The sequence below is a fragment of the Paramormyrops kingsleyae genome, chromosome 13 (assembly GCF_048594095.1).
Source record: "Paramormyrops kingsleyae isolate MSU_618 chromosome 13, PKINGS_0.4, whole genome shotgun sequence".
Lineage (NCBI taxonomy): Eukaryota > Metazoa > Chordata > Actinopteri > Osteoglossiformes > Mormyridae > Paramormyrops > Paramormyrops kingsleyae.
In genome coordinates, this window is record NC_132809.1 from 26,256,902 (window position 1) to 26,281,998 (window position 25,097).

General features: G+C 48.5%; 1 protein-coding gene across 4 annotated transcripts; it reads right to left on the minus strand.

Annotated features, from left to right (window-relative positions):
* Window positions 1-349: 349 nt before the first annotated feature.
* Window positions 350-24,877, minus strand: LOC111857413 (transcriptional enhancer factor TEF-1-like). Of its 4 annotated transcripts, none has more exons than XM_023838260.2 (14): window positions 23,974-24,877; window positions 23,544-23,643; window positions 12,958-13,216; window positions 7,104-7,168; window positions 6,709-6,771; window positions 5,384-5,395; window positions 4,826-4,960; window positions 4,524-4,570; window positions 4,368-4,429; window positions 4,116-4,231; window positions 3,484-3,654; window positions 2,834-2,935; window positions 2,183-2,335; window positions 350-2,099 (listed from the first exon to the last, which is right to left on the minus strand). In XM_023838260.2, the coding sequence occupies exons 3-14, from the start codon at window positions 13,157-13,159 to the stop codon at window positions 1,986-1,988; spliced, it is 1,242 nt and encodes a 413-aa protein (XP_023694028.1). In that variant the 5' UTR covers window positions 13,160-13,216; window positions 23,544-23,643; window positions 23,974-24,877; the 3' UTR covers window positions 350-1,985. The 4 variants fall into 4 exon arrangements, with proteins under 4 accessions (XP_023694028.1, XP_023694025.1, XP_072554578.1 ...); XM_023838257.2 differs by having other exon boundaries at window positions 2,795-2,935; window positions 23,974-24,875; XM_072698477.1 differs by lacking the exons at window positions 5,384-5,395; window positions 6,709-6,771 and adding an exon at window positions 6,890-6,952 and having other exon boundaries at window positions 2,795-2,935; window positions 23,974-24,876.
* Window positions 24,878-25,097: the final 220 nt, after the last annotated feature.

Here is a 25,097-nt window from a genome sequence, read left to right on the forward strand (position 1 = left end):
TTGGCATAAGTACCAGTAACTGCAGTAAAACCCTTCAGTGCATTACAGGCTCACATATGGTTTCAGTTTGACAGTAAAATATTAAAATCACCTGTATTATGTTGACAAGTGACTGGAGTGTAGGTGGTGGTCTGCTGTTGCCCCCCCCCCAGAGAACTACAGCGCTCATTCTGCTGTGTGGTGTCATCTGTAGCTTTCGAACGCGTCCTCGTGCGCAGTCCCAAATACCGTCGAGCGCCTGCGGCACTGTGGTGAATCACAGACACAGCGATGCGCAAACTGAGCCCCGTGTGGGTGACTGCCTGCGAGGGCGAGGTCTTACAGGGTCTGTTCGTGCTAAAGAGACGGATGAGGAAGGAAGTAGTTTTATTTTATGCATATAAAGAAATCCCTGGAAAGCTACAAAACCTATCAGTTTCTCAAAGGCATAAAGTCTGAACAAATACAGAACAGTATGCAGTCAGAAAAATGCACATGATCGTCTTTTACTTGACATCACTCCCGGCTCAAACACTTAAAAAAAAAAAAAAAAAACTACCAGTAACAAAGTTTTCCTATACAAAGCAGCTTTTAAATATACTCTTCATTCTCATTTCTTTAAAGACAAAATTTTTACGTCAGCAACAGTACCAGTATTTAAGAAATAATGGGAACTACACACTTACTATCCCAGTGGTCCAACCTCAGCCACTGCAAATGGTTTACAGGCAACCAACCCCCTTTCCACTCCAAGTCTTTAAACTTTTAAGGCTTTTTCTCATCCCCCCCCCCCCAAAAAAAAAAGGAGTGACTTGAGAGTGGCTCCCTCTCGTCAGTGAATGCAGACTCCTCGGTGGGGGGGGTGTGGTGACTGATTGCAGCCCTCTTCAGTCCTGCCGTATCATCAGTGTCTAAAGCGCACTGTGGCGACCCGCCGTCTCCGTTTCACTCCCATTACGGAATGTTCTATCGTCTCCCAGCTCAGCCACATGAACATAAGGCACTTTAACACTGACAGTGCAGGCGCTCTCCACAGGCTGGTACATATTTGGTGTTGTGGGCGCGGTGGTGATGTGTTAAAGTCCCCATCTTCAGACGTAGGCCTGAGCCCCACCGGATGAGCCTTCGTGTTCCCAGTGCCCAGACGGCTCCCTGGGATCTGGTCTTAGTGCCACTCAGTACAGTACAGTCCAGTCAGTATTAAACTAAGGCACTGTGTACTATTACACTTTGGCAAGCTTCCCACGTGGGAAGGAGCTCACAGTCAAGGGTTCATGGAGAGATTTTGAGAGCTGAGGCCACAGACTTGCGCTGTAACAGGACTCCAACAAAAAGCCGAAATGCGGCCACTCTGGAGAAAGAGACCACCATGAAAACCTCGCTTGACCTCCATGAGCGAAGTCACAGAGTCTGAGATGAGTTTACGGGACTTTTCCCGACAGCCTCGCACTTGCATAAATAGAAGGCACCGCCTTTCCAGGGCATGACAGCCAAGTGCTCCAGTCTTTGAGAGAGCTGTTGCACGTCGATCACAGGTAAGTTTGTCGTGATTGGAAGTTTGGAAAAAGTCCCCGTAGGCAGGTAAGTCATGACGATTTGCCTTCTAAAGAGTTTATAAACAATTCATACTTACACGATTCAAAAGATTTTCTTTGGAAATGTGTGTGCATGTACATTTGTGTTCAGACACACACATACACAAACACACACAGTTAAAACCATACATATATACAGATAAAGAACTTTACATAAGCCACATAAGAAAGCTTTCCATTTTGTCATGAATACGGTGACAGAGCAGGAATGGTGAGGTCATCTCTCCAAACGCCCAGTGGTCATGTCACTGCAACATACCATGGGACCAGCAACTCCCATCTCAAATCACAACTGTACCACAATTTACAGTCTCTGTCATACATGTGCGCGCCAGGGGGTGGGGCTCCACTTGTGAGCTCAAGGCGTACTGGGTACAGCTCGGCTGCGGGCGGCCCACCCCAAAGGATGACTCACTCTTTCACCAGCCGGTAGATGTGATGTTGGGCACCATGCTCACTATTGGACACCTCAAACACACAGGCGATGCACAGCAGTGTCTCCTGCGTCTCACGGTTCGAGACGACCTGCAGCACACGAGGCAGAGGGCACGCCGTCATCGCGGCTGCTGGGGATTGGGCCGGCAGGTGTGACGGGCGGCTGGGCTTACCAGTAGAATGGTGAAATTCTCCAGAACACTATTCATCATGTACTTCTCGGGGAGGTGCTTGAGCTTATGGATGAAGTTGATCATGTATTCACACATGGGGGAGCGGCTTATCCTGTAGACAAAGCGTCCGTTCTCAAAGCGCGAGTACTCCGTCTGGGGGGAGGGGGGGGAGAGAAATGGGAGATGCTCAGGCCTTCTGGCATCTCAGGGTGGACAGCAGGATAATGTGCTTGGGAACACAAAAGGGCCACAGCCATCGTCTCAGGTGTGGCTCTGGGATCTCAGCAGAAACATTAAGTTCATGTTTCAGGTTTCATTGTAACGTGTTCAGAGGAACACTGAGAAATTCTTATGCCACAGTTACAGGGGAGGGGACAATAGGACCGACAACAGTACAATATAAGAATGAGAACAAATAAATATGCGTGGGGGGAAAACAGATGTGCAAATGATTAGTAAAGCAAAGTAAGTGCAGGGGTGCAATACTAGTGTGTGATTAGGTGTGACCAGTCACGTTTAGCGGGATGTACAGAACAGGGAAAATGAAGGCTGATTCATGAAGCCCTCTGCCAGACAAATCCTCGTGGGAGCCAGCAGGGCAGCTCCTCTTACCTCCACCTTCTCCACAACCTGCTTCCCGAAGGAGCACACCTTGGTTGAGCAGGTGATGGTCATGTTGTCGGGACTCTCGTACTGGCTGGTGACGCCATAGAAGGCCCCCGCCTCTTCCTGGACGTTGCAGTTCAGGTCCGCCTGCGGGTGACAGGGGGAAGTTGTTTAAGGAAGACTGGAATACCGTCTGCCTAGGGACAAGACTGCGACCATGTTACGACATGGAGCCACAGACAGTAGGATGTATAAAGAGGGTGACTGCTAGGCCCTCAATGCAACATTTCATATATAAAAAAAAAAAAGAATAATTAACAGAGGAAAGAAAAAAACCTTCCAGGAAGGACTCTGCAAGACATTATTTGGACATAATACATTTACATGTTATTCAGCAGGCGCTCGTATTCAAAGTGATGTGTGACTGAGCTGAGAAAACAGTTCCTGAAGCAACTGGAGTTTAAGGGCTTTGCTCAAGGGCTGAGCAGTGAAATCACTGCCAACCCTAGGATGTGAACCAGAGACTTTCTGATCACAAGCACTCCACCCATGATAATGCTGACAACATGCTCCAGGGTGATTAAAAACCACAATCACACCTACAGCTGTTTGTGCCCCTGCAGGACAGAAGCAGCATGAGCCGTGGAGCAGGCCAAACCCCAACGACAGGCGTCTGCCTCGTGACCGGGACTCACCCAGAATTTGACAAGGAAGAAAGAGTTCTGCTGCCCGTTGGTGAAGAGCTCTTTCAGGCCACCCTTCTTCTCTGGGAATTTGTCGTAAATCTCACGTATGTCCACCGATTCCAGTAGGGCATCGCTGTGCGAGTGGTTCGTCTGGCTGATGTGCACAAAGAGGTGCTTGTACTGGAAGAGCAAGACAGACGCCGCGAATCAGGCCACCGACACGCCGTTCCGTCATCTCAACAAACAGCCAATGAACGGGCTGTATCTGCCCGACCACCTCTGATGCCCTGAACTAAACGTGTGCAGGCCAATTCCGTACCGCTAAGAGAACGGAGAGGAAACAAACAATGCTCCTGTAACAGGAACAGTCGCTAGATGAAGCATGGAGGACCAACTCCTGGTTGAACCAGGAACAAGAATGAGGCACCACAGAGATTTAAAAACCTGAAGGGGAACATGTTCATTAAGGGAATGGCTTATGAAGAGGGTTTTGTGCCTCACACAATTGGCACAAATACTCTGTAAGAGTTCAAAAGAAGCAGGAGGGCATCGGTGTAGGGTTGAGTGTATACACTGAGGAGGTGCTGGTGTGTCACCTCCTCCTCACGACAGGGTGCAAGGTCATAAACGCAGCTACCCACCGAGTCCGGGTCCTGCTGCTGCTCCATGAAGGCGGAGAACTCCACCAGCCGCAGCCTGGAGGTGCCGATGGAGCGGCCCTGCCAAGCAGGGGCTGCAGGCACCGCGGGCTCGTAGCCTGCGACACAAAAGCACCCAATCCGATAAGAGCTGACATGTCTGTGGACCAATCAATGGCCGGAATACAATTAGCCAGACAGGGTTCTTCCTTAAAGGATAGTGAATCGCTGGAGAGAACCACACAAATAGCCCACCTGCAATGGGCGTAGCTGGCAGGGCCTGGATTGAGGAGTCTTGCTGGGTGAATGGCTTGATGCTGAAATGGGAAGCAGTAGTGAGACAGCCAGTCGGTTACTGAGGCCTGTCAGCGTGAGCACACAGGTGGGACAAACGCAGAGCACTCTACTCACTCCTGTGACGATCCAGCCAGGCCTGGCGTAACCATGCCCTGCCAAAACTAGAGAAAAGCTTAGTCAGCAGATAACGAAAATATAATCCGTCCAACCCACACACTGATGGCCAGAAGCCCAGAGTTCTGTAGTGTTAACTTGGCAAAATGGTTCAAAAGAAAAAAACAAAAACTTTATTTACAAACGACCATCTTCCAGTGTTCGTTTGACAGACGAAACCCACATCTCTCCTCAGCCATCCCGAATAAGAGACCAATGTTCTCAGCCTCACCTAGTGAATAGGCCTGGGTCAGGCCACTTACCGTAGGGGTTGTCGGGAAGGAGGCCTGCGGGGCAAGGGGGAGGCCCATCTTGCTGTGGACCGTGGTGGCGGAGACGATCTGTGCCGAGGACATGGAGGCCATGCTCTGCAGGGCCTTGTCTTTGGCTGTCTGGTCCTGCCACAGCGGGAAGAAGCTCAGCGTGCAGACAGACCGTGAGCACGCACACAGAGCATGCATTCCCACACACACACATGCAGACACAGAGCGTGCATGCCTGCGTACACATATACAGGATCCCACAAAGAGCCAGCTGGGCAGGTGTGTGCGGACCAAGCAGTGAAGGACGGCCAACAGATAAAACCAGCAGCTCGGACGACTTCAGCACCCAGTTAATCTGACCATGACCATAACTTAAGTCGGCCCCTTTTGCCATTTTACGCGCAGTAGCCTGACATGACCAGGGAGCCCAGAAGCCGAGCACACAGATCAGTCCTGCTGATCAGAGTTAGCATGATGGAGGAAGGGGCAGCCAGGCAGAGGTAAAGGCAAAAGCACGGTGGGGGGGTGGGGGGGGTGCCACAACGAGTGTGGACTTACCATGCTGGTCACCTAAAAGCAAACAGAACAGGCTGGCTGTCATTTTACAACCCATAAACTGTAATTGCAGACTGCACACAACGCGGTTGCCCTCTGGAAACCGCAGCATCTCCGTTTACATGCGCACGACGCACACGGGCGACGAAACCACATTGCAGGCTCCTTACAATGTAGACAATGGCAGGAACACGAAGGAGACCTGCCCACAAAGTGCAGCTGAGCTCCACCGGGCTTTGCCTTCAGGGGAAACGTGTGCAGAGGGAAGCTTAGGGCTCCTGGCAGTCAGTCATCAGGTCATTTTAAACAGGAGAATGGACTTTGATAGCCCTGACGCTGGGGGCCACCACCACTCTGCAGGCATGAACGCTGTTACAGACACACTTCTCTTTTTCAGTGTGCTAATGTTTAGTCATATGGACTATTCCTCTAGGGAGAAAATGACCTAAAATGTGACACTACAAGGCTTTGCTGGGCCCAAGCAAGCAGACAGGAGTGGCAGCGTGTACAAGAACCACCCGCACCACCGGGGGGCGCCACACACCACCCAGCACACATGCACAGCAGAGGCGGGGGAGCCAGGCGAGCAACTACACAGGCCGCACACCTTCAGTCAGGCATGGGAGGCACAGCCCAGGTCACCTTGGCTCACGGGGGGGCAACACACCACACTTGGCCAGCATGTGATTGTTTAGGAGCTCAGAAGATGCAGCTAGAGACCAACGACAGCTGAACGATTAGTTAAAGGACGGAGAGAAGACAGCCCAAACGGCACCGAAGTGGCAAAGGAGACCGAGTATGGGGAGAGGAGGGAGAGAGAGGGGAGAGCAGAGGGCCCCTGGCTCACCGCCGGCATGGAAAGCGATCTCCGGCCAGGGAGCCCCACGAGGGGTCAGCACAGCCCACTCACAGGCAGAGCCAAGCGGCCACACGCTCAGCGCTGGACACCGTTTGCCTTGAGCAGAGCCATACACAGACGCAGCCGTAGGCTATCAAGCAGAGAGCACCAAAGGGGGAGAGTCCCTTCCCGAGGTTCTGAGGCTGTGGCGGGACCTCAACGGGGTCCGGCAGAGAACACTAAACGCCTATGAGCAGGACGGGATACAGCCCCACACAAGAAGCTGTGGTTCAGCTCTGAAGATCACAGGATCCTTCAAGCACCCACATCCAACCCCAGAACCAAAGTAGATCCAGTCCCCTTTGCTCAAAGCAAAAACGTACCCAGCAGACACATAGGAGAAGCAAAGCTGAAAATGAATTTGGGGGAGAGAGGGGTGACAGAGTGAAGCGCTTAGCGACCATGAGCCCAAGAGCAGAGGAGTGCATACCTTCAGCTTGGAATGTAACTCACGAGATTTCCTTCTGGCAAGAACCTGAATGTGGCTAGACACCTGTGGAGCGGGGTGAGGGAGACAGAGAGAGAGAGAGAGAGAGAGAGAGAGAGAGAGAGAGAGAGAGCCTGTAACCATGGCAACGGGGGAGGCCCACCAGTGGGCAGGCCACACGTACCTTGATGGTGGCCTGGATTTCTCGAACTTTCTTTTTCACTAAGACCTGTATGTGACTAGACACCTCCGTTTTTATTTATGCAGGAGGACAAGAGGGGAGAACAAGACAGAGGAAAACCAACATGTAAGAACGACACGGACATCGTCACGGTGCTGGATGATGAGGACATAAAAGCGGCCCCTTGCCATGCCAAGGCTGAGCCACGTGGCCTTACCTGCTTCCGCGTCCTTGTCTTGCCTGTCCTCAGCTTGATGTATCGGGCGATCAACTCATTGCGACCTTCCAGAACAGGAGAACGGAAACCAGAGTCAGTCAATCATTTGTATCTGATACTGATAGCCAGGCTGGCATCACAGAGCTTCTCCGAGTAGCAAACGTGTCCGAAGTGCTTGAAACCCCCACCAGTCTCCCCTCTGACCTGCCACCTGCTATCCACTGCAAGGGAATGACCCACAGAAGGAAATTTCCAGAGAGTACCTAGATCAGTCAACCCTGGGGCTGTAACTACATGAATTTGTTGTGTACTCTTTCAGTACATCATTTCGGCTCTGTACGCACAATGAAACGAATACAGTTATTGACATGGGCGGAACTCAAGTAGACATTCAACACGGAAAACATTACACTAATTGCGGTTCTGATAGGCCTATACCAAAGTGTTGCTGCACATACATCCAATGTGCCAACTCGTCTGAGACAATCAACCGGGTTTGTGCGTACTACCAGAGCCACAGCAAAAGAGTCTCCCCATAGCAGTTAAGGTGGTTTCAGCAGGAAATTCTGACCGGGTTAAAAACAATCATGGCTATAGAGATCTATTGCTACAGATATGCAATAATCGGCAGGACATAACATGGGGTTTGGATGGCAGTTGGTTCATTATGATTGTTTTGATGTTATATTTTGGATTATTTTACATGTTTGTTTACAATATGCAGATAAGGATCTGTTACAAAGTGTGGGTCTGCATAACAAAACCTAATACACAAACCAGGAATATAATATGTAAAATGTGGAGGGAAAAAAACAAACAAAAAACTTGTCATTATGAAGGATCAAAACCAGGAAACACCCCCTTCCCCCAGTGCAAGCGAGTCTGAGAATCCAAGGCACAGACCTCTAGTCCCCTGTCAGAGGAGGTGTGGGAAACTGCGGGAACATGACCAGGCCAGAAGACATCACATATCAATAGGTATATTATCCCCTCATCACATTTACATAACTAATAAGAGACTTTAATGCAACACTCTGCAGAAGCCATCCATCCATCCATCCCTCCTCTAATCACGTATCCTGGTCAGGGGCACAGGGGGGCCTGCTGAATTCTTAATTTTAAAAAAAAAAACATAGTCATTGAAGCAGCACTATTAAGGGTGTGATTTAAACCAGAGTCATTCTCCACACAAGTCACCACAAACACTAAACCAAGGTAGCAGCAGCCAAATCCACTCTGGCCAGCTAACTTCCTGCAGATCATCGTATCTCTGCACAGTGACCCTAGGGGTCCTACAAAACAAGCACACAAAATGATCCAGGGAGTGCAAGGAACTCCTAGATGCCAGAAATAGTTAATAAGGTCAACACTAAGACAATGGAGGTCCTCCAACTCTGTTTGCACAAACTGAAACAACATCCCCATCTGGCCACAGAGGATGGAACATTCTGACCCTTCATCTCACAACAGAGCCGGGCTGACAAAGCTAAGCAGTCATAGCACCGTGGCAACCAGGCGGAACAGTCCACCTGCTCCACACTGAGGGGGGGGGGCATGAGATCAGGTGTGCAGACCAGAGGGGGATGGGCAGTTTTTCAGGCTTCTTCAGCTCCTTTTATGTGCCCCACAAGCACTTGGACACTCATTACCACACACCCCACCCAGTACGAGTACAAGCATGGACACGTGTGCGCACACGCACACCCCCACCCCCCCACACACACATACACACACAAAAAACCCAGTGATGTCAGCCCCTAATATATCCAACCTGACAACTCTACTCCCCACAGGTGTAAGGCAGTCAGCCTTAGCAGGGATTGTGGTTTAGAGAGATCATGTGACCATGGTAAAACAAACATGGGGGAGGGGTTTCCTCCCAGGATATTACCCAGCATGCCTGTGCTATAATCAGTGCCAGATGAGGCTGGGGCTTGCCGTGTACACACAGTGGAACAATAAGGCCATTGAAGCAGACGCCTGGCGCCCAGATCAGAGCTCCCACTGGCGCGGGCTGCAGTGAGCATGCAGGGCTGCAGTGAGCATGCAGGGCTGCAGTGAGCATGCAGGGCTGCAGTGAGCATGCTCAGCACTCTGCCATTCATCCTCTACACCAGGCGGCAAAGACGCCCGCAGGACTCGGCAAGTACGCACTGGCAGACACGCGCATTCCAGCATGTTCCGAGTGACAACATTGTGCTACATTCAGAAGCTGAAATCCTCAAAAAAAAAAGCCCTTCTTCTCTTTAAACCGAAAGAACCTCTAAATGGTGCACTAACACACTAATCAACCTGATGCTCCTCTTGGTGGATTAAGACAGTGAGAAAACTTCCCGTCTCTCTGAAGAGGTCTGGGTCTTCAGCTTCACTCCATGCCATCATTTCCTCACCTATGCCATTTAAGTAATCACAGTAAACCTGATCAAATCCAGACTATACCCCTTAGAGGAAAGGCAACATCAGCACACCTGACTGCAGTATTTTGAAGGAGCTTGCTGTACTGTACAGTTGTGTTTTAAGTTGCTGTATGTCGGGGACTGCTCTGGTGTAGCCCACTCATTCATCCTAGGCCTTCAGCTACACTGTGCTGGGAGGAGTGTGCAGGGGGTGGGCTAAATCACATGAGTGGGCAGGGGCAGAGGGTTTCAGTCAATCACGAAGATGTCAGATCTACTCTATGGGCAACAGGACATGGGCACTGAGGAGAACACAATGCCTTGATGTTTACAATCTGACTCCATGTTACGTCGCATGAACACACACTTCCAGAGAATCCCTCCAGCTCTCAGCAGATGCACAGTTAAGTGTCATGTGACCCAGCTAAGAGCTTCTGTGAAATCAGTCTCTCTCTCTCTCTCTCTCTCTCTCTCACTGCATTTCTCAAACCACCCCTAAGGAAGCAGTAACTCTGTCTAAGCGTCACCCCTAGTGTGACAGCTGATCCAGACCTAGGTCAGTGTAAAAGTGAGTCCCTAACCGAGGAAACAACCAGGGTGCTAAAGTACTACCAGTCAACCTGGAGGAGACCGTTTACTTTCAAGGACACATTGATACTCATTCCTTAATGCATCACTGCTCAGTTTTCATAAACAGTACATTATAAACTTAACGTATCATAATAATGTAATGTCGGGGAGTTGTGTTTTATATTAGGTATTGGAGGCAGAGCTAATTAAACCGACACTGACGCGTTGTGTAACCTCCTACCCATCCTAGCATGACACTAAGGCTGGAAGCCCCGCAGTAATATCTGAACATTAAAATTCAAATGCAATGACACCCCCAGTGCCTTAACGTCCTCAGGTACCACACATCCAGTACTGACATCACAAACACAGACACAGTGTCTGAATTGGAGTCCTTCTGGGCTGGACAGAAAGTTCCTACCCCCCCCCCCCCCCCCCAGAGCGAGAATAGCTGGCAAGCCTGGACAATAGCTGGGCTACCCCACCAAGCAAAACTGACAACAGTGAGGCCGGGGCCCTCATCTGCATGATAATACTGCAGAGATACAATACTGGGCTTCACAGGCAGGCTGCGAGCTGATGGGGGGCATGGGGGCTGGTACAGGAGCTTTTACAGCAGAACAAGTCTGAGGGAGGACGAAACAAGCAAAGTACTGATCCGAGATCAGTTGACCTTATCCTCAACCCTAAGAGCCCCCGCTATAATCTGGCTGATAATGCCAGTCTGGCTGGTGTATATGGAGAGGTGGGGGAACGCCTGAAAGACACAGAGCACTTTGTGTCTTTTCTGACAAAGCTTTACACTATAACATTGGTTTCCAGACTCCATCAGAGATCAGTTTGATGGGACAAACCAAAGTCATTAATTCCTGCTCAGATTCGGGAAAAGCCGCAATCTCTGGACATGAGCTCAAACTCACAGCGGCCCATTTCCTGCAGTACCCGCCCAGCCCCCCCAGAGTGACCCATTCTGGTCCGCCCTGTTCCACTGATAAGATCTGCTGGTCTGGGACAGGTGTTTCCCTGGCCAGCTAAGAGGGTGGGGGGAGTGGTATCGAGTTCACAAAAACTTAAATGCTGTGCCAGGCAGCCAATGAAATCCAGCCAGTGATGCTGCAGAAATGCACTGGGTGTAAGACCTATGTACTTTGAGCTTCTGATGGCAACACCGTTACCAGCTTAGTATCCCAATCCCAGACGGAACAAGGGGGCTGGTAGGGATCGAGTAAGCACAGCCTGCCCTCATAAGCCCCAGGCTCACAGGAGGCAGGCGGACAGGCTCCATCCAATCCCACCCCAGCTCCATCAGCTTAAGGATGCCTACCAGCTATCGATCCCCCAAACACACCAAGAGCAGCAACAAAGCCCTCCAGGTAAACAGAACGACGGGCTCATCCGTAGCAATTGCAGGCCTGTTTGATGCCCAGAGGTAGTTGCCATGGAGGCATTCGCTAATTAGCAGCATGCAGCTATGGGGCCGAAGGGTATCCAGGACACCATGCGATGGAGACACCCCCAGGAGCCAGTGTCCCTCCCCCCACCGCAAGCCCTGAAGGCGACCATGGAGGCTAATCAGGCATCATGATAAATGTACTACAAGTGACGATGTGCCATTACAGCAGCCCCACATCCTAAGGAGCTGATTCCGCTCTCTATCCCCCAACAGACTTCCCATCACCCTAAATGCCCCCCCCACCCCACTGAATTAGCCTTCACCTGGTGGGGCGGTCACCAGATACTGTCACAAAAAAACAAAAATGATTACTGATTAAAGTAAGAGTTCCATCCAATTGGCAGTCAGGGGTGTCAGACATGTTGCGCTGCTCAGCCCCAGTTTTATATACCCTTTATATACAACTATGAGACCCGCTATCGGCACGGTGCCTCCTCCCAGCTCCAGGGTTCGAATGCAGCCTCTGCTCTTTGTATGTGAGGTTGGCAGTGATGGTTTTTAAAGCCAGGCGGAGTAAGTGGCATCATGGGAGAACCGTGTGTGTGTGTGTGTGTGTGTGTGTGTGTGTGTGTGTGTGTGTGTGGGGGGGGGGGATGCCAGCTACAAAGGCTGCAGTGTTACTCCTACACCTCTAAACAAGTCGATGAGGGTGCAAACACACACCGTTAATGCACACTGCTCCCCCTGCACCAATACACAAAACAGTCCCTTTTTCCATGACATCAGCTGATGGGGGGGGGGGGTGGGGGAGCTGCTCCACCATCTGTTCTCTCTGCTGTTTCCTGCAGATGCCAGGATCTTGTACAGGGTGAAGGAAGGAGTCAGGTAGTACCTGTGCAGGGGCATTAAGGGCATTAAGGGCATTGAGTGTGCATGGCAGGTCACTGGCCACAACGGGGAAGCCCTAATGTGTGTGAAAGGAAGTCATTACATGGTGAGGGGTGTGTGTGTGTGTGTGTGTGTGTGTGTGCGCGCATCAGATATACTTTACATTGTGGGAACCAGATGTTCCCGCAATGTGATAAAATCGTGTTATTTTGACGTTTTCAATTTTATAAAAATCTGTGACTGCAATCGAAAAACTAAAAATGCCAAAAAAAAAGTCTTTTGTTTGGCTACTTATGGTTAAGCTTAGGGCTGGGTAGGGGTTAAGGTCATCATTGTTGGGTTTAGGGTTTTGCCCACAGAAATGAATGGACGGTCCCCACAAAGATACGAGTACAGGTCTGTGTGTGTGTGCGCAGCCCGTCCTTGAGAGATTAAACCTACGGCTCTGTGGTACAGAACGTCCTCCTCAACCCCACACACCCCCAAGAACCAGGTGCAGGGGGTATAACACACATTCACCACCCTGCTTTAGGAATGGGACGCTCACCCATGTGCAATTTGTCATCTGGTATCAGCATAGTGCCCTGCCCCCAGGGGGCGCTCTCACCATACATCTTGCCCTCATCGGAGAGAATGATCTTGCGCCGGCCGCAGGGTGGGTAGATGGCCAGCGCCTCCTGGAAGCTCTGTTCAATGTCGGGGCTCCACACGCCCTCTGCATCGTTGTCCCCAGGCTTGTCCCCGGGCTCGCCCGGGAGCTCTGTGTCTTCAGCTGGGCTCTCACTGCCACTCCAGCTGCCAGTATCCATGGGGGCCGTGGCGAGGGGGAGCCCGTCCACACCTAGCGGAGAACCCACGGGGGGAACCTGCCAGGGGAGAGGCACACTCTCAGGAAGAGCTGGGTCTTACATCTGACATTTCCTAAAATAAAAATTTAAAAAAACAAAACAGGTTTGTCTCTATTTTTCCCACTTTAGAGGGCTGCCAAAGGCAATCCATCCAACACTGCAAAGCCCCTCTTCAAACTTTGTTTAAAACAGACCCACCAAACAAATTTCAACCACTTTACACCCCAAAAGTATAATGGGGGTTGGCCGTTACCAGAGAGGAAACCATATATAGACTGATCCCCTGTCTGGTCCCAGCAAGAAAAGCAAACGGTCACTAATCACACATCCAGACCTGGGGGGCACGCTCCCCCCCCCCCCCCCCACTCCCACCCCCACTCCCACCCACGCTGCTCTGACACCCCAGGCAGGGCTGTCAGCATCTGTTTCTGAATCCTCTCTCTGTGACAGAGGAGCAGAGTACTGGTACTGCACAGCTTCCCGGAAACTAGGGGGCAGGGTGGGGGCTGACCACTAAAAGGCAGCGGGGGCCACTCCTCCCCCCGCTGAAGCACATAATGAACTGCTGGGTAATCACTTCCAGCACAGAGCTGTGTGGAGCATCCTTAAGAACTGCCCGGCTATGTCCTGGTGGAGGGGGCATGGTGGGGGTAACAAAGCAGACCAATAACACAGCTCAAGAGAGGAGCAGAGCACAGGGAAAAGCCCCAGGGGGAGGGAGGAGGCACAATCACAGAGCTTAAGAGAGGAACAAAGCATAGGAACCTAAAAGGACCCCAAAAGGAATAATCTTCTGCGATGCCAATATAAAACAGCATTTACACCATATCACCAGCAGAAGGCGGTCAAAAAAACAATTATACAATTGCAGACAGGATAGATGCAGAACCATCCAACCCACCAGTTCCACCACTCAGTCACTCCATCCTGAGCCGTATCTCCATAAACAAACAGGATGCCACACCCTGTTCTCACAGAGTGGACCATTTAAATCCCTCCACTGCTAAGATTCCTCAATCTACACAGGATGGACACAGGGACCAGTGTTACTACCTGCAGCCACGGGCAGGATGTGGATGTCCAGCAGAGCAAGGGAGACCCACCTACAAAGAGATGAGGTCGTAGCGGCCTCCCACCACTAAGGATCAGAAACAATGTCCAGTCAGAAACAATGTCCAGATAAAGAGCAATTTATTAAGCCCTGTTTGTGTCAGAAACGTGAGAATGAAGCAGGGAGGATAGGGATGACCCCTGCAGCGCCAAGGCGGTAAGCTCCACTTCAGTGCTGTATCGATTTGCGGCTTAACACCAGTACTCCGGTATTCTCCCTATAAATCAGGCTGCCAAGAGAGCTGGAACTCCATTAACACACAGTAGCGGCTGTCTGGGATGTTTTCCATTAGCCAAACCTCTCAGGACTCTCAGGAAAAGTCTCCCTAAACATGTTAACACAACAGCCTTGTACAGCCTTTTCAGACTCTTGGCTTTCGTCTGCTGTGGCCCCCAGTACATCATTTGCCATTCCTGGGCCTTTTCGGCACACTGAGCCCACAGGTCTCCCATCTAGCGGAACTTGATTAATTAGGCTGGCTTAAGATACCAAGAATCTGTTACTCAGGGACTTGCATGAACAGCTACTTCTTTAACTTACCTTTTTAAAACTAACAAAAATAAATGTTGTCTAGTATAACTAGATAAATTAATAAAAAGACTGATGCATCAAGGACTATTAAAGGCTTAAATATTGTTACTTAAATTCAACACTAATTTAATTAGGCTAAATCAAAGGCCTTTTATGGCATTACAGTTACACACAGATGGGAAGTAACAGCAGATATCCTGCTAACATTTGATTTGAATACAATATGAATGAATCCTCATCATTTAAACTGATATCTCTGTAGATATCTCTGAAAAATCAACAGACACGTCAAAGAGGCCGGCTGTGAGGGAGGGGCGAGGCTTCGACATGCAGTTTGACCACCCTGTCGGGACAAGCATGAGGGCTGAACCCCAAGCCTCCAAGCTGATCAACATACTGAGGGTGATTGGAGACCCCTGGGGCCACACAGAGCGGCTCGACGTGCCAAGAAGAGCAGAGGAATGGGCCCAGCTGTGCGGGAACACACAACCTAAAACGGGCACGAGCACAAGCGGAACACCCCTGCAGCCCACTGGACTGAACACTTCTACTGAAGCGAAATCAGGCTGGCCTGCACATTGCCGTCTGATGGCATTAGTATGTTGTGACGCAAGATCAGCACTAGAGGTCGACCTCTAATCAGCACTACAGCAACTAAGGACTGATCCCCTCGTCCAGTGTTTCACAAACCAGTCCTTGGGGACCAACTGTGAGAGAGCATAAACGTGGACAGTCTAGGGATCCCCGGGGACAGGTTGAAAAACACTGCTCTAGTCTACCCTTAAAGTGGCCATATACTTCAAACAAAATCAACATCACTTTAAAAATAAAACGTCAGATGGGCTGTAATCACTGTGCCGATCACCGTTCGACGGACCACCTGTGCAACGTCCCAGCTGTGAACTTTGATCGCACCCAGATGAATTGGCTGACATAATGTGACATGGCAGGGTTGGTCAGAAGGACTAATTATGCAGTTACCTGGATGCTCTGCACCCCACCTGTCTGTAAATAGTGTAAATGAATGTGTCTGCATTTGTGTATTCATGCTGTCAATAGTAAATGCCGTAACTATGTAATGCTTGCCATGGAATGCATCCATTTTGTTAGCGTGTAAAATGTCATGCAACTTTTTGGCTTTCCTGTCTGTGCCTCAGCTAGTATTAGGCAAGTTGTGGCTGTTAAAAACAGCAACTTCCATGTTAAAAGACCAGTCATCTCCTTTATTACAATGTGTTTATTTGCCATGTGCATGTGTTACTCCGGACATTGTGTAAAGTATACAGTCACCTTTTGTTTTTTAACCCTAGAACCACCAGTAGAACCCAATGCAGGTTCCTGATTGTAATAGGGGAAAATATCATTTGGTTCTCACTTTACAAAACAGCAGCAAACAGTCTTAAAACCAAAAATGGCCTCTCTCCTACTGTAACAAGAGCGGTCCAAACCCTCCACTGGCACACTGGAGCCAGTGACACTGGCCATTAAGCCAGGATGATTCCAGGAGTCGCAAATTGCCCTCCGGGACTGGAACAAAAGCCCAAATCGACACAGAGGTATAAATCAGCCTATAGTTAAACTACGTTCCATTTACCTCGAAGGTCAGAATTCGGAACTGGGAATGACGTCACACACAAGTTAACGGTGTTCCAGTACAGAAAGTCCGAACGCCTTTTAGCAGTCCAGGGACCTGCTTCAAAAAGCAAGATTTCTTGCTTGCCTGAATAACTTGTCAGATTTAATTTAACCCAATTTAAATTTACATTGTCATTCATTTACATTTAGCCCAGACTACCTTAAATCCAACAAGTTGTCAGCAAGAAATCCTACCTAATGAAATGAGCCCCAGTTCTAGCCTGGTTAATTGTTAGCAAAATCCGTGGATGACAACACATTACGTGAGATTTTGCATAACACCACATCCACAGATAGTGGTTGGACAGTATTGAGTGTACAAGCAATTTAATGAGCCACAAATAAGACGCAAGTGCTACTAAACAGTATAAAACCACAGCTTTAACTTCTGTTGTAAAGCGCACAGCCATCTTGAATTCTGAGCTCAGGGTTGTGTCGATTCCTCTGAGTTCGCAAGTCGGAATTACAACTTCAGGGAGCGTTCCAGTTTAAATTTCCAGCAATATTCTACACCAGCTACACCCCCCTTCATCCTATACCACCAACAATACCTCTACCCCCATTACCTTACAGCACTAACAGTGGGGGGGAAAGGAGCAATTAAAAAGAAGGTAATACATAAAATTTTAATCCAATAGGTGGAATAATATTTAACAGCTAATTAATAACCATGCAAGATGCACAAGGCAGATGGATACTGGAAGACAACTACGGATTTAAAAAAAAATTAAATTTACATTAAGCATCACTTAAAGGTGGTCAGTAAGACATGTGATCCTAACATATGGAATGTGCAGAGGCAGATAAGATAACATTACATGTCATCAGACCTGTGGCCTCCAATGCCCCCCTGGGGAACGTCAAAGTGTTACTTGCAACAGCTCTTAGGGCAGACGCTGGGGCCTGCAGGACAGCAGAAGAGGAGGTAGGTGAAAGCCCACAGGCTCCAGGTCCAGGAAGCATTTGTTTATTCTGCACTGGGCCACGTCAGCCCCTCCCACTGAGGCACTAATGCAGTGGGATGGACTTCACTTCCCATATGGGCTTTTCTTGTTAATAGCATATCTTACCAGGATGGGATCATTCAGTCCTAAGATAAGTTGCTGGGGGGGTGATCATGTGATATTAAAAATATGCTATTGGTAAATATTCCTCTTATAGCGCGAGTGCATTTATGTCAGCGAACATCTACGGAGTACCACCAGATCAATCCCCTGGACACACTGGTCAGAAGGGGGAGTTACAGCAAAACTATGGCAATGAACCCTTGCAGGAGATGTGGGGTTGAGATGATGGCTCCAAGACAGTGGAGCACTTTTAATGAATGGCAAAAGTGTTGATCATCACCAACAGCCAAGCCAGGAACACAAGTAACTAACACTACAACAAATCAATTTTCTCTCAAGATAACATTTCCACAGAGTTGTTTAAAAAAAAAATAAAACTATTAATTTAGCAAGGCAGACAGAAGTGTGTTAAGTACAGCTACCTGTTGGGAAACTAAGTGGATGCCCAAGGCTGCAGAGAATTCAAACAAGCAGCTGTGAATATTTAACGATCACCTATGTAGCCCTGGCAAACATATACACAGGCCATCACCGAATAATTGGTACATTATTTGGGTGACCAGCTGAAGTCACCTTTCCAACAAAAGACTTACATCTGAGGCAAATCAATTTGAAATCCTCTGGGGACATGATGTTCTTATTCAGATGGCGGAACTACCTACAAGCTTTTAAAATCTTTAGACAAAGCAGCCACATTAGGTACCTGGTGCTCCAAACAAGCTAATTTCAATAAACTTCTCCCAAGAAGCTACGTTTGCAGGGCGTGCTGCGGCTCAAGTTGCGTTACTGCATTGACAAAAAACATTCACCGAGTAACAATCCACAAAGCTTCTTAAGTCATCTCCATTGTCAAGGGCAACCTTCAGATGGGATAATTACACACCACAAACACAGAGCTCTTAGCCATGATAGAGAAGGTGCCATCCATGTCCTCTTTAGAGAAAGACTATAACAGTAGTGGGCTGAGTGACGGAGGTTGGGGACAGAGTGAGCAGAGGAACCAGACAATGGGACAGCAAGCGGAAGAATGAAATCACATAAACTGAAGGGCCAGAGGAAACGTACAAAACAAGCCCGTGGAGGAGGAGGAGGGGAAGGAGGAGGAGTCACAGACAGCCACGCATGGATTTACACACATTTACTGAATGGAGAAGCTGGGCTAGCATTGTTTCCTCCACCGCTGGAAGAAGAAACCATTCAAGGCTGGACTTCCTGCCTGCCCTTGCCAGCCTCCAAGAATTCTTGAGGTTTCTTGATGAGTCAGATCCCAAAACTACTAATAATCCATGGATTAGACACCCTTTTCATGTGTGCCCAGTCAGAGGACCATTAACACAAACTGCTGCTGGAAGGGGGAAACACAGAAAGGTTACCAGAAAACATCATTAATTACAGCCAGGGAGGGTATAGCCACATGCCAGAGTGCCACTGGTCCATGCGTGACCCGGCAGAACCAGGGATGAGGAGCAGGAACAATGAGAGCGAGCCCGCATTCTCATTTAACGGATCATCAACACACACCATGACAACAACAAATAAATACTATCACAGTCCAGGACTCAAATGAAACCACAAATGCCTGACGCTGATGCTGGAGTAATGAGCGGCCAAAAGGGGAGGTCAGTCCTGTACACACGCGCTGATTCACACCACATGGCAGCCATGTGAGAGCAGGTCGGGGCAAGGAAACCACACGAAATTAAGGGGAAAAAAAAAGCTAAATACCGAGCTGTATTCAACAGCTCATTCAGGACAAAATTTCCTTAGATTTTGTGTATCAATAATAAATCAGCTTTGTTAAATCATGTACTACACTCACACATACAGCCACGCGAGCTCACACAGTAATATGGGCATTTCACCAGAATACCATGCACAGAACAGATGGGACTTCTGTGAATGGGGGCGATGACAGAGCTTCTAGAAATAAAGATCATCTTGCGGGGTGATGCACTGGTAGGTGGTAGAGCCCAGCCTCAGTCATAAAAAGCAAAAGCTTGCAAGTGACCGTCTGTGGGGCAGGGTCCATACCTCAGTGCTACTGTGTAGGCTGGGCTTCAAACTGTAGCACTGGTCTGACTGGCTAATCTCCATATCTGCACCAATGCTCATTAGAGGGGCCACCTCTAGTAGACACTCCTACTAATCAAAAACATTACATCAATCCACAGCTCATCACAAACAACACACAAGATAAACACCCTGGAAGGTTAAAACTAACCAACATATGGACTAAACATCTGCTTCTACCCTCACTGAAGCACTCCTAGCCTGCACCGTCTGCAGACTTTGCTTACGCATGCAAATGGTACCATTTGCTAGACGCCAAGAAGTCCAAAGCCCCATCTCCAGTGCCGTTTGAAAAAAAATCAGTCCTTCAAAAGAAAAGCAGCTGAGAGCAGAGGGAACATCCACCGCATTCTGCTTGTGCAACGGTAAACCCACATGTGTTGACTAACTGACCTCATCACTATAGATCAGCCACAACACAAGTCAAAGCCAGAAGCCTTAACATCTTATCCAGTGTGAGCGTCTTATCAGAGGGGCAAGCAGGAAATTAAAAAGCCACAAAAAAATCTCAGCTGAGCTATACAGCTTAATACAGCTTTAAATTTAACTTCTGCCTCTGGGTAAATGCATTTAGCAACTGACGCTAAAGACTCCAGCTAAAAACATGTCCCAACGGCATCTACTGCTGTTTTCCTAAATCCAAGGGATCTGCAAGTGCTTGAAGACAGAAGGGACGGAACATCTGCGCTGAGTCACGGGGGTCAAATGCCATGGCACCGTGGAGTCTGGACCTGCCCACGGCCCCAGTAACTCCCACAGACCCTATCCTGCAGGAAGAGCATACACAAACCAGGGCAGAAAATAATTCAGGTGTGCAGTAGGAGGCCAACTTTCTGTCCTTAAATGGCATGGGCATGGAAAATCTTAAATGCTTTAAAATCAAGCCTTGAACACATCTCTGTCCAGCCCAAGCTGGATTTTGGGACATGAAAGTTAACAACATGACAGGTCCACTTCAAGAGAAATCCACTCTTTCCAGAGAGTACCATAACAGCTGCCCCCAAACGGAAACTTAAACAATTCACTCTTGGCTAATGTTTTACCGAGGGTCCTTGAATTCCTTATATTATACCCCTAAGTCCCAGAGACTGCACATCTTTAATTAAGATCAGTAAGAGCATTGCATAACCAGTAGAGAATATGGACACGTTCCATAAAGTATGGCAACTTATAGGTACGGGGTGTTCCTATGGCAACCGAGAGAGACATATGAATAGAAAAGAGCACAAGTGCCTGTCGGACATCATTCCACCTGACTGTCGGTCTCACTGTGCTTCAGGCGTGGACCATGAGCCAAATCATATGGGTACGGGCATGTGATCAGCAGGGAATCCTTACATGGAGCCCAAGAGTCCAGCTTGGACAGGGCGCCCCCTTCCCCCGCAACCGCAGCGCAAAGCATGTGATTCCACTGATAAGCCAAACTGCAAGATAGCTTATCTGAAGCATACAGGGACCATATGGTCCCACATCCACTGCTGCTGCCATGACAACATGCCGGCCTGGAGCTGGCTAAGGCAGACGCAAGGCGATTTTGCCCCACGTGCACAGTGACAAGGTTGATGGGAGTCCAGCCCGGTTGACCAGAAATGCCCCAACAGAATGACCAAGCAGACAAGCCTCTTGTCACACAATCCCCCATGCCCAAAATCTTTCTGGAGCACAAGGCACGCTGTAAGGAGGTAGCACACATCTTGGGTTTCACAGCTGGGGGGTGCAGCAGTTACCACAAACAGGAGGGCAGTTAAACTTCACATTAGAATACATTAGAAGAGCATTAACTGATAGACAAAGTGAGAAAGTTATCCTCCTTCAGAACAGAGCGCCAGATCTGAGTTAGTCTATTATGGCGCATTTCCACTGGCACCAAGAACCGAGCCATACCGCAAACTGGCACTTTTTCATTGAAAGTATGCAAGCAGTACCAGAACAAGAAGCACGCTGACATGGCCCTGCTTTAGATAATCCATGGATTATCTGAAGGGAAAAGTGAAGAATCTATATATTATTCATTAATAGTAGTATCGCAATGTATTCCAGAAAACTCAGAACTTGAAAATTTCCAACCTCTAATTAAAAAAAAGTACTACAGAACAGCTAAAAGGAATGGATTCGTAATGCAAATTTACACAGGCGAACACTAATTCCAATAGCGTTTGATCCTTGCATAACACAGCGATTCTCACAGATGTGTTAGCGGAAATTAGCACACAGTAAAAAAAAGAAAAAAAGAACAACATTTACTCATAGTAAATGATGATGCTACATTATCTGAACACTAAATAAGCATCTCTTTTTACATCATTGTCACTCTCCAAACTTGGTAACACCTTAACCAAGCCGACCTTTCTGCAGTGGTTTCCCAGCACTCAGCTGTACTCGTGGCACGGCTCAGTTCCTGTATGACAGTGGAAAAACACCATAAGTCGAGCAGGGGCTCCAGAACTGTGTGTGGGCAGGGAGAGCTGTGCCGCTTTAAGATTACTCATTTGCAATGGAGTCCAGACAAGACCCATTTGTCCCAGGTCTCAGAAAGTACACACCACACTCTCAGCAAGTAAACTAAGTACCCCATATAACCATCGACTAACTTTCTTCAGATCTGATTTCATAAATGAATTCCCTCAGTTTCTTCTGATTTTAACCAGGGGGGGGGCGATACAGCCAAGCCCCTGCTGCATTTACATCACCCCTGCCACATGTGAGGTAAGACAGTTCACCTGCCAGGGGTTAATCTGTTCACAGTGGTAAACATGGGACAGTTTAAGACATCAAGAAACATTCTCTAATATGTGCAGAAGGGCAGGAGAAGTAAAAATTAACCGCCAGAAAAGAGGTCTATCCCTAAATCGCAAAAGTACTTCAAGAAGATGTTTCTGGGAGCCAGCAGTGATCCAGAAGTCATTTCTCTAACATACTTCTCATACACCCAAATGCACACAATTCAACCCCTCAGAAATGTAATGGTGAATATCTAAGGTCCCCCAGGTAAACAGGTAACCTAGTAAAAAGGATACAGCAATCAAGTCTGTTTCCTTATACACAGCCAGCAACATCCAGGACATCTCCGTAAATGTACACCACACTGACCCTGAACTGTGAATTTTAAACAAGCTTCTGCCCAAGATAGTTTGACCTTAAGAGAAGTTAAGGGCTTGCGTCTAGCCACGACATACAATGTTTATACATAATGCATGTGGACAATTCCAGCGCGATACATAATGAAAGAGTACATTTAATCCCGGGCTATAGAGATATCATCACACCAACACCGGGATCACACAGGACATCAACATACAACGCTGGGGTCAATCTACAGAGCGTACTAGATAAAAAAATACTGAGTAAAGGGGAGTTTTTGGGAACATGGGTGTGTGAGGAGATGCGGGTATGAGTAGGACAGATAATACTGTAAACCACAAGGCTTGTTTAATTCCTCTCTTCTGCAAAGGGCTGCAAGGCGCTATGTCGCTTAGAAAGCCGAAGTTTGGGGGGTTTTGTAACAAATGATGGAAAGGAAGTGAAAGCCATCAAAGGAAACTCGGCATCTGAAGTGCTGCAACAGGACGGCGACAGAAACAAACCTCACAAACCACTGCAAGAAACTATTCTACAACCAGATACCCCCGATAAATCTGTCAGAAATACCACTGAGAAAGACGATTACAGTCACATAAAAATCGCTCGTTGGTGGCGTTTTCCCGGCACTCAGCTCTTTTTCCTTTGTCTTTAAATCCAGTTAGGGTTAGACCTCGTCATCAACTAAATAATCCCTTAATTACTGAGCACAAACTCCTATAAAGTTAAAAAGATAAATGGAAAAAGTGACCGCTTGCAGAAACTACCCTTTAACGACCCAAGATTTAGCCAGCAGACCAGGACGGAGTGTATGGGGATACCGCTCGTCCCCATAACCAATCGGGATACTCACGGCAAAGACGGCCGGTGTGATAAAGAATGGAAACTCCGGGCTATCCCGCAGACGCAACAAGTCCCCGGTGACAGCAGCGCCTCGTTCCTTGTCGGAGCCACTGCAGGGGAGAGAAGAGCGTCAGTCTTATCCGTCATCTTGCTGAAAAAGAAAATGGGCTCAATCAGTTTAAGCGGCGGCTGAGCTGAAGCAAAGCGCGTCCCGTACGGGCTCCGGGCCGCCCGGCACCCCTCACGCTCAGTCTCCGGCGCGAAAAAAATGCCAAAAATGCGAGAAATTTCGTTGCGACGGCGGGGGGTGTGCGGGTAAACTGGAAGGAGCCTGTCGGCATCCAGACGCGGGCTACCCGCTGCCCTCGCGGCCACCAGTGTCTCTACAACTCCGTTTAAAGCGGCAGGAAAGCCGCGCTAGTCCTTAACTGGAAACTTACCTGGAAAAACACCTCTTATGCTTATTTGTTTTTTTTTTAGTCTGCGCCGTCTGTGTGGTCTGAATCGGCTTTTTGTAAACTGTGTGAGAAAGTTATCAGCGCGTTTCCGGGCCGGCCGGGCTCGCGGACCCAAAGCTGCGGCGCAGTCACGCAGGGATGCCAGGAATGCCCGGAATTAAAGCGAGGAATGAAATGAACGCCAGAGACGAGTGCGCGCAGGGGCGGGGCCGCGCTGACGCAAGGCGCGAGCGCGATGGGCGGGGTCTTGGCGGGAGGTGGGCGGTGCATCCTTGGCCGGCTGCAGACGGTGACCTCATGCACGAGAAGTCGGGTTCGAGCGAGACCTGCGCGTGAACGGGGTGGGGGGTGGTTGTTGGTTTTCGCGCCAAAAGAGGGCTTGTTGGGCTTATTAAACCAAAAAATAAATAAATGCGGTTCATAAAAGATGGGTGATCGCACAAGCAAGTATCTGCAGCTGGCCACACCCTTCGCCGGTGCTGAACTGCTTCTCCAAGAATTACGCCTGTTATAATCTATCTTTTGATCAAAAGTGTTATTGTTGTTTCGTGCATTACGGTTCGTAAATAAAACTGAAGTCTCTGAACCCTAGATTTTGTTTTTGAAGAGACTCTGTGACTGAAAACTTTCAATTCGATTCAGATGCTTTAACTATTTTGTAAATTATTTGTCAGGTGCCACCAATGCATGTTGGGATGGTCTCAAGCCATATTGTGCAGTTTTTGACAGTTACTCAGGCTGGACAATATTCCGGGACCTGGCACCTCTGGGGAAGATCCTGTTGGGCTTTATTTATCTTGCTGGATATCTGCGTATTTGGTGATTGATGTCTATTTGTTGGGTTGTTTTTATTGTTTTAGGATGCAGCCATATTTTTACCTTCTCCAAAAATGAAAATGGAATATCTTCAAAAGTCATATTAAACACTTTTTTTTAAGCAATTTGACTTTCTTGTGGTCTGTTTACTCAGAATGAAACCCGGTGCTCTACCTGCTGTTGTGATACGTGATATTTAAATCAATGCCACGTATTCTGATGTCTTTAATCACACAAGGTCTGACGCACATCGTTTAAAATTTAAAACTGCCCGCTGCCTAAAACACGGA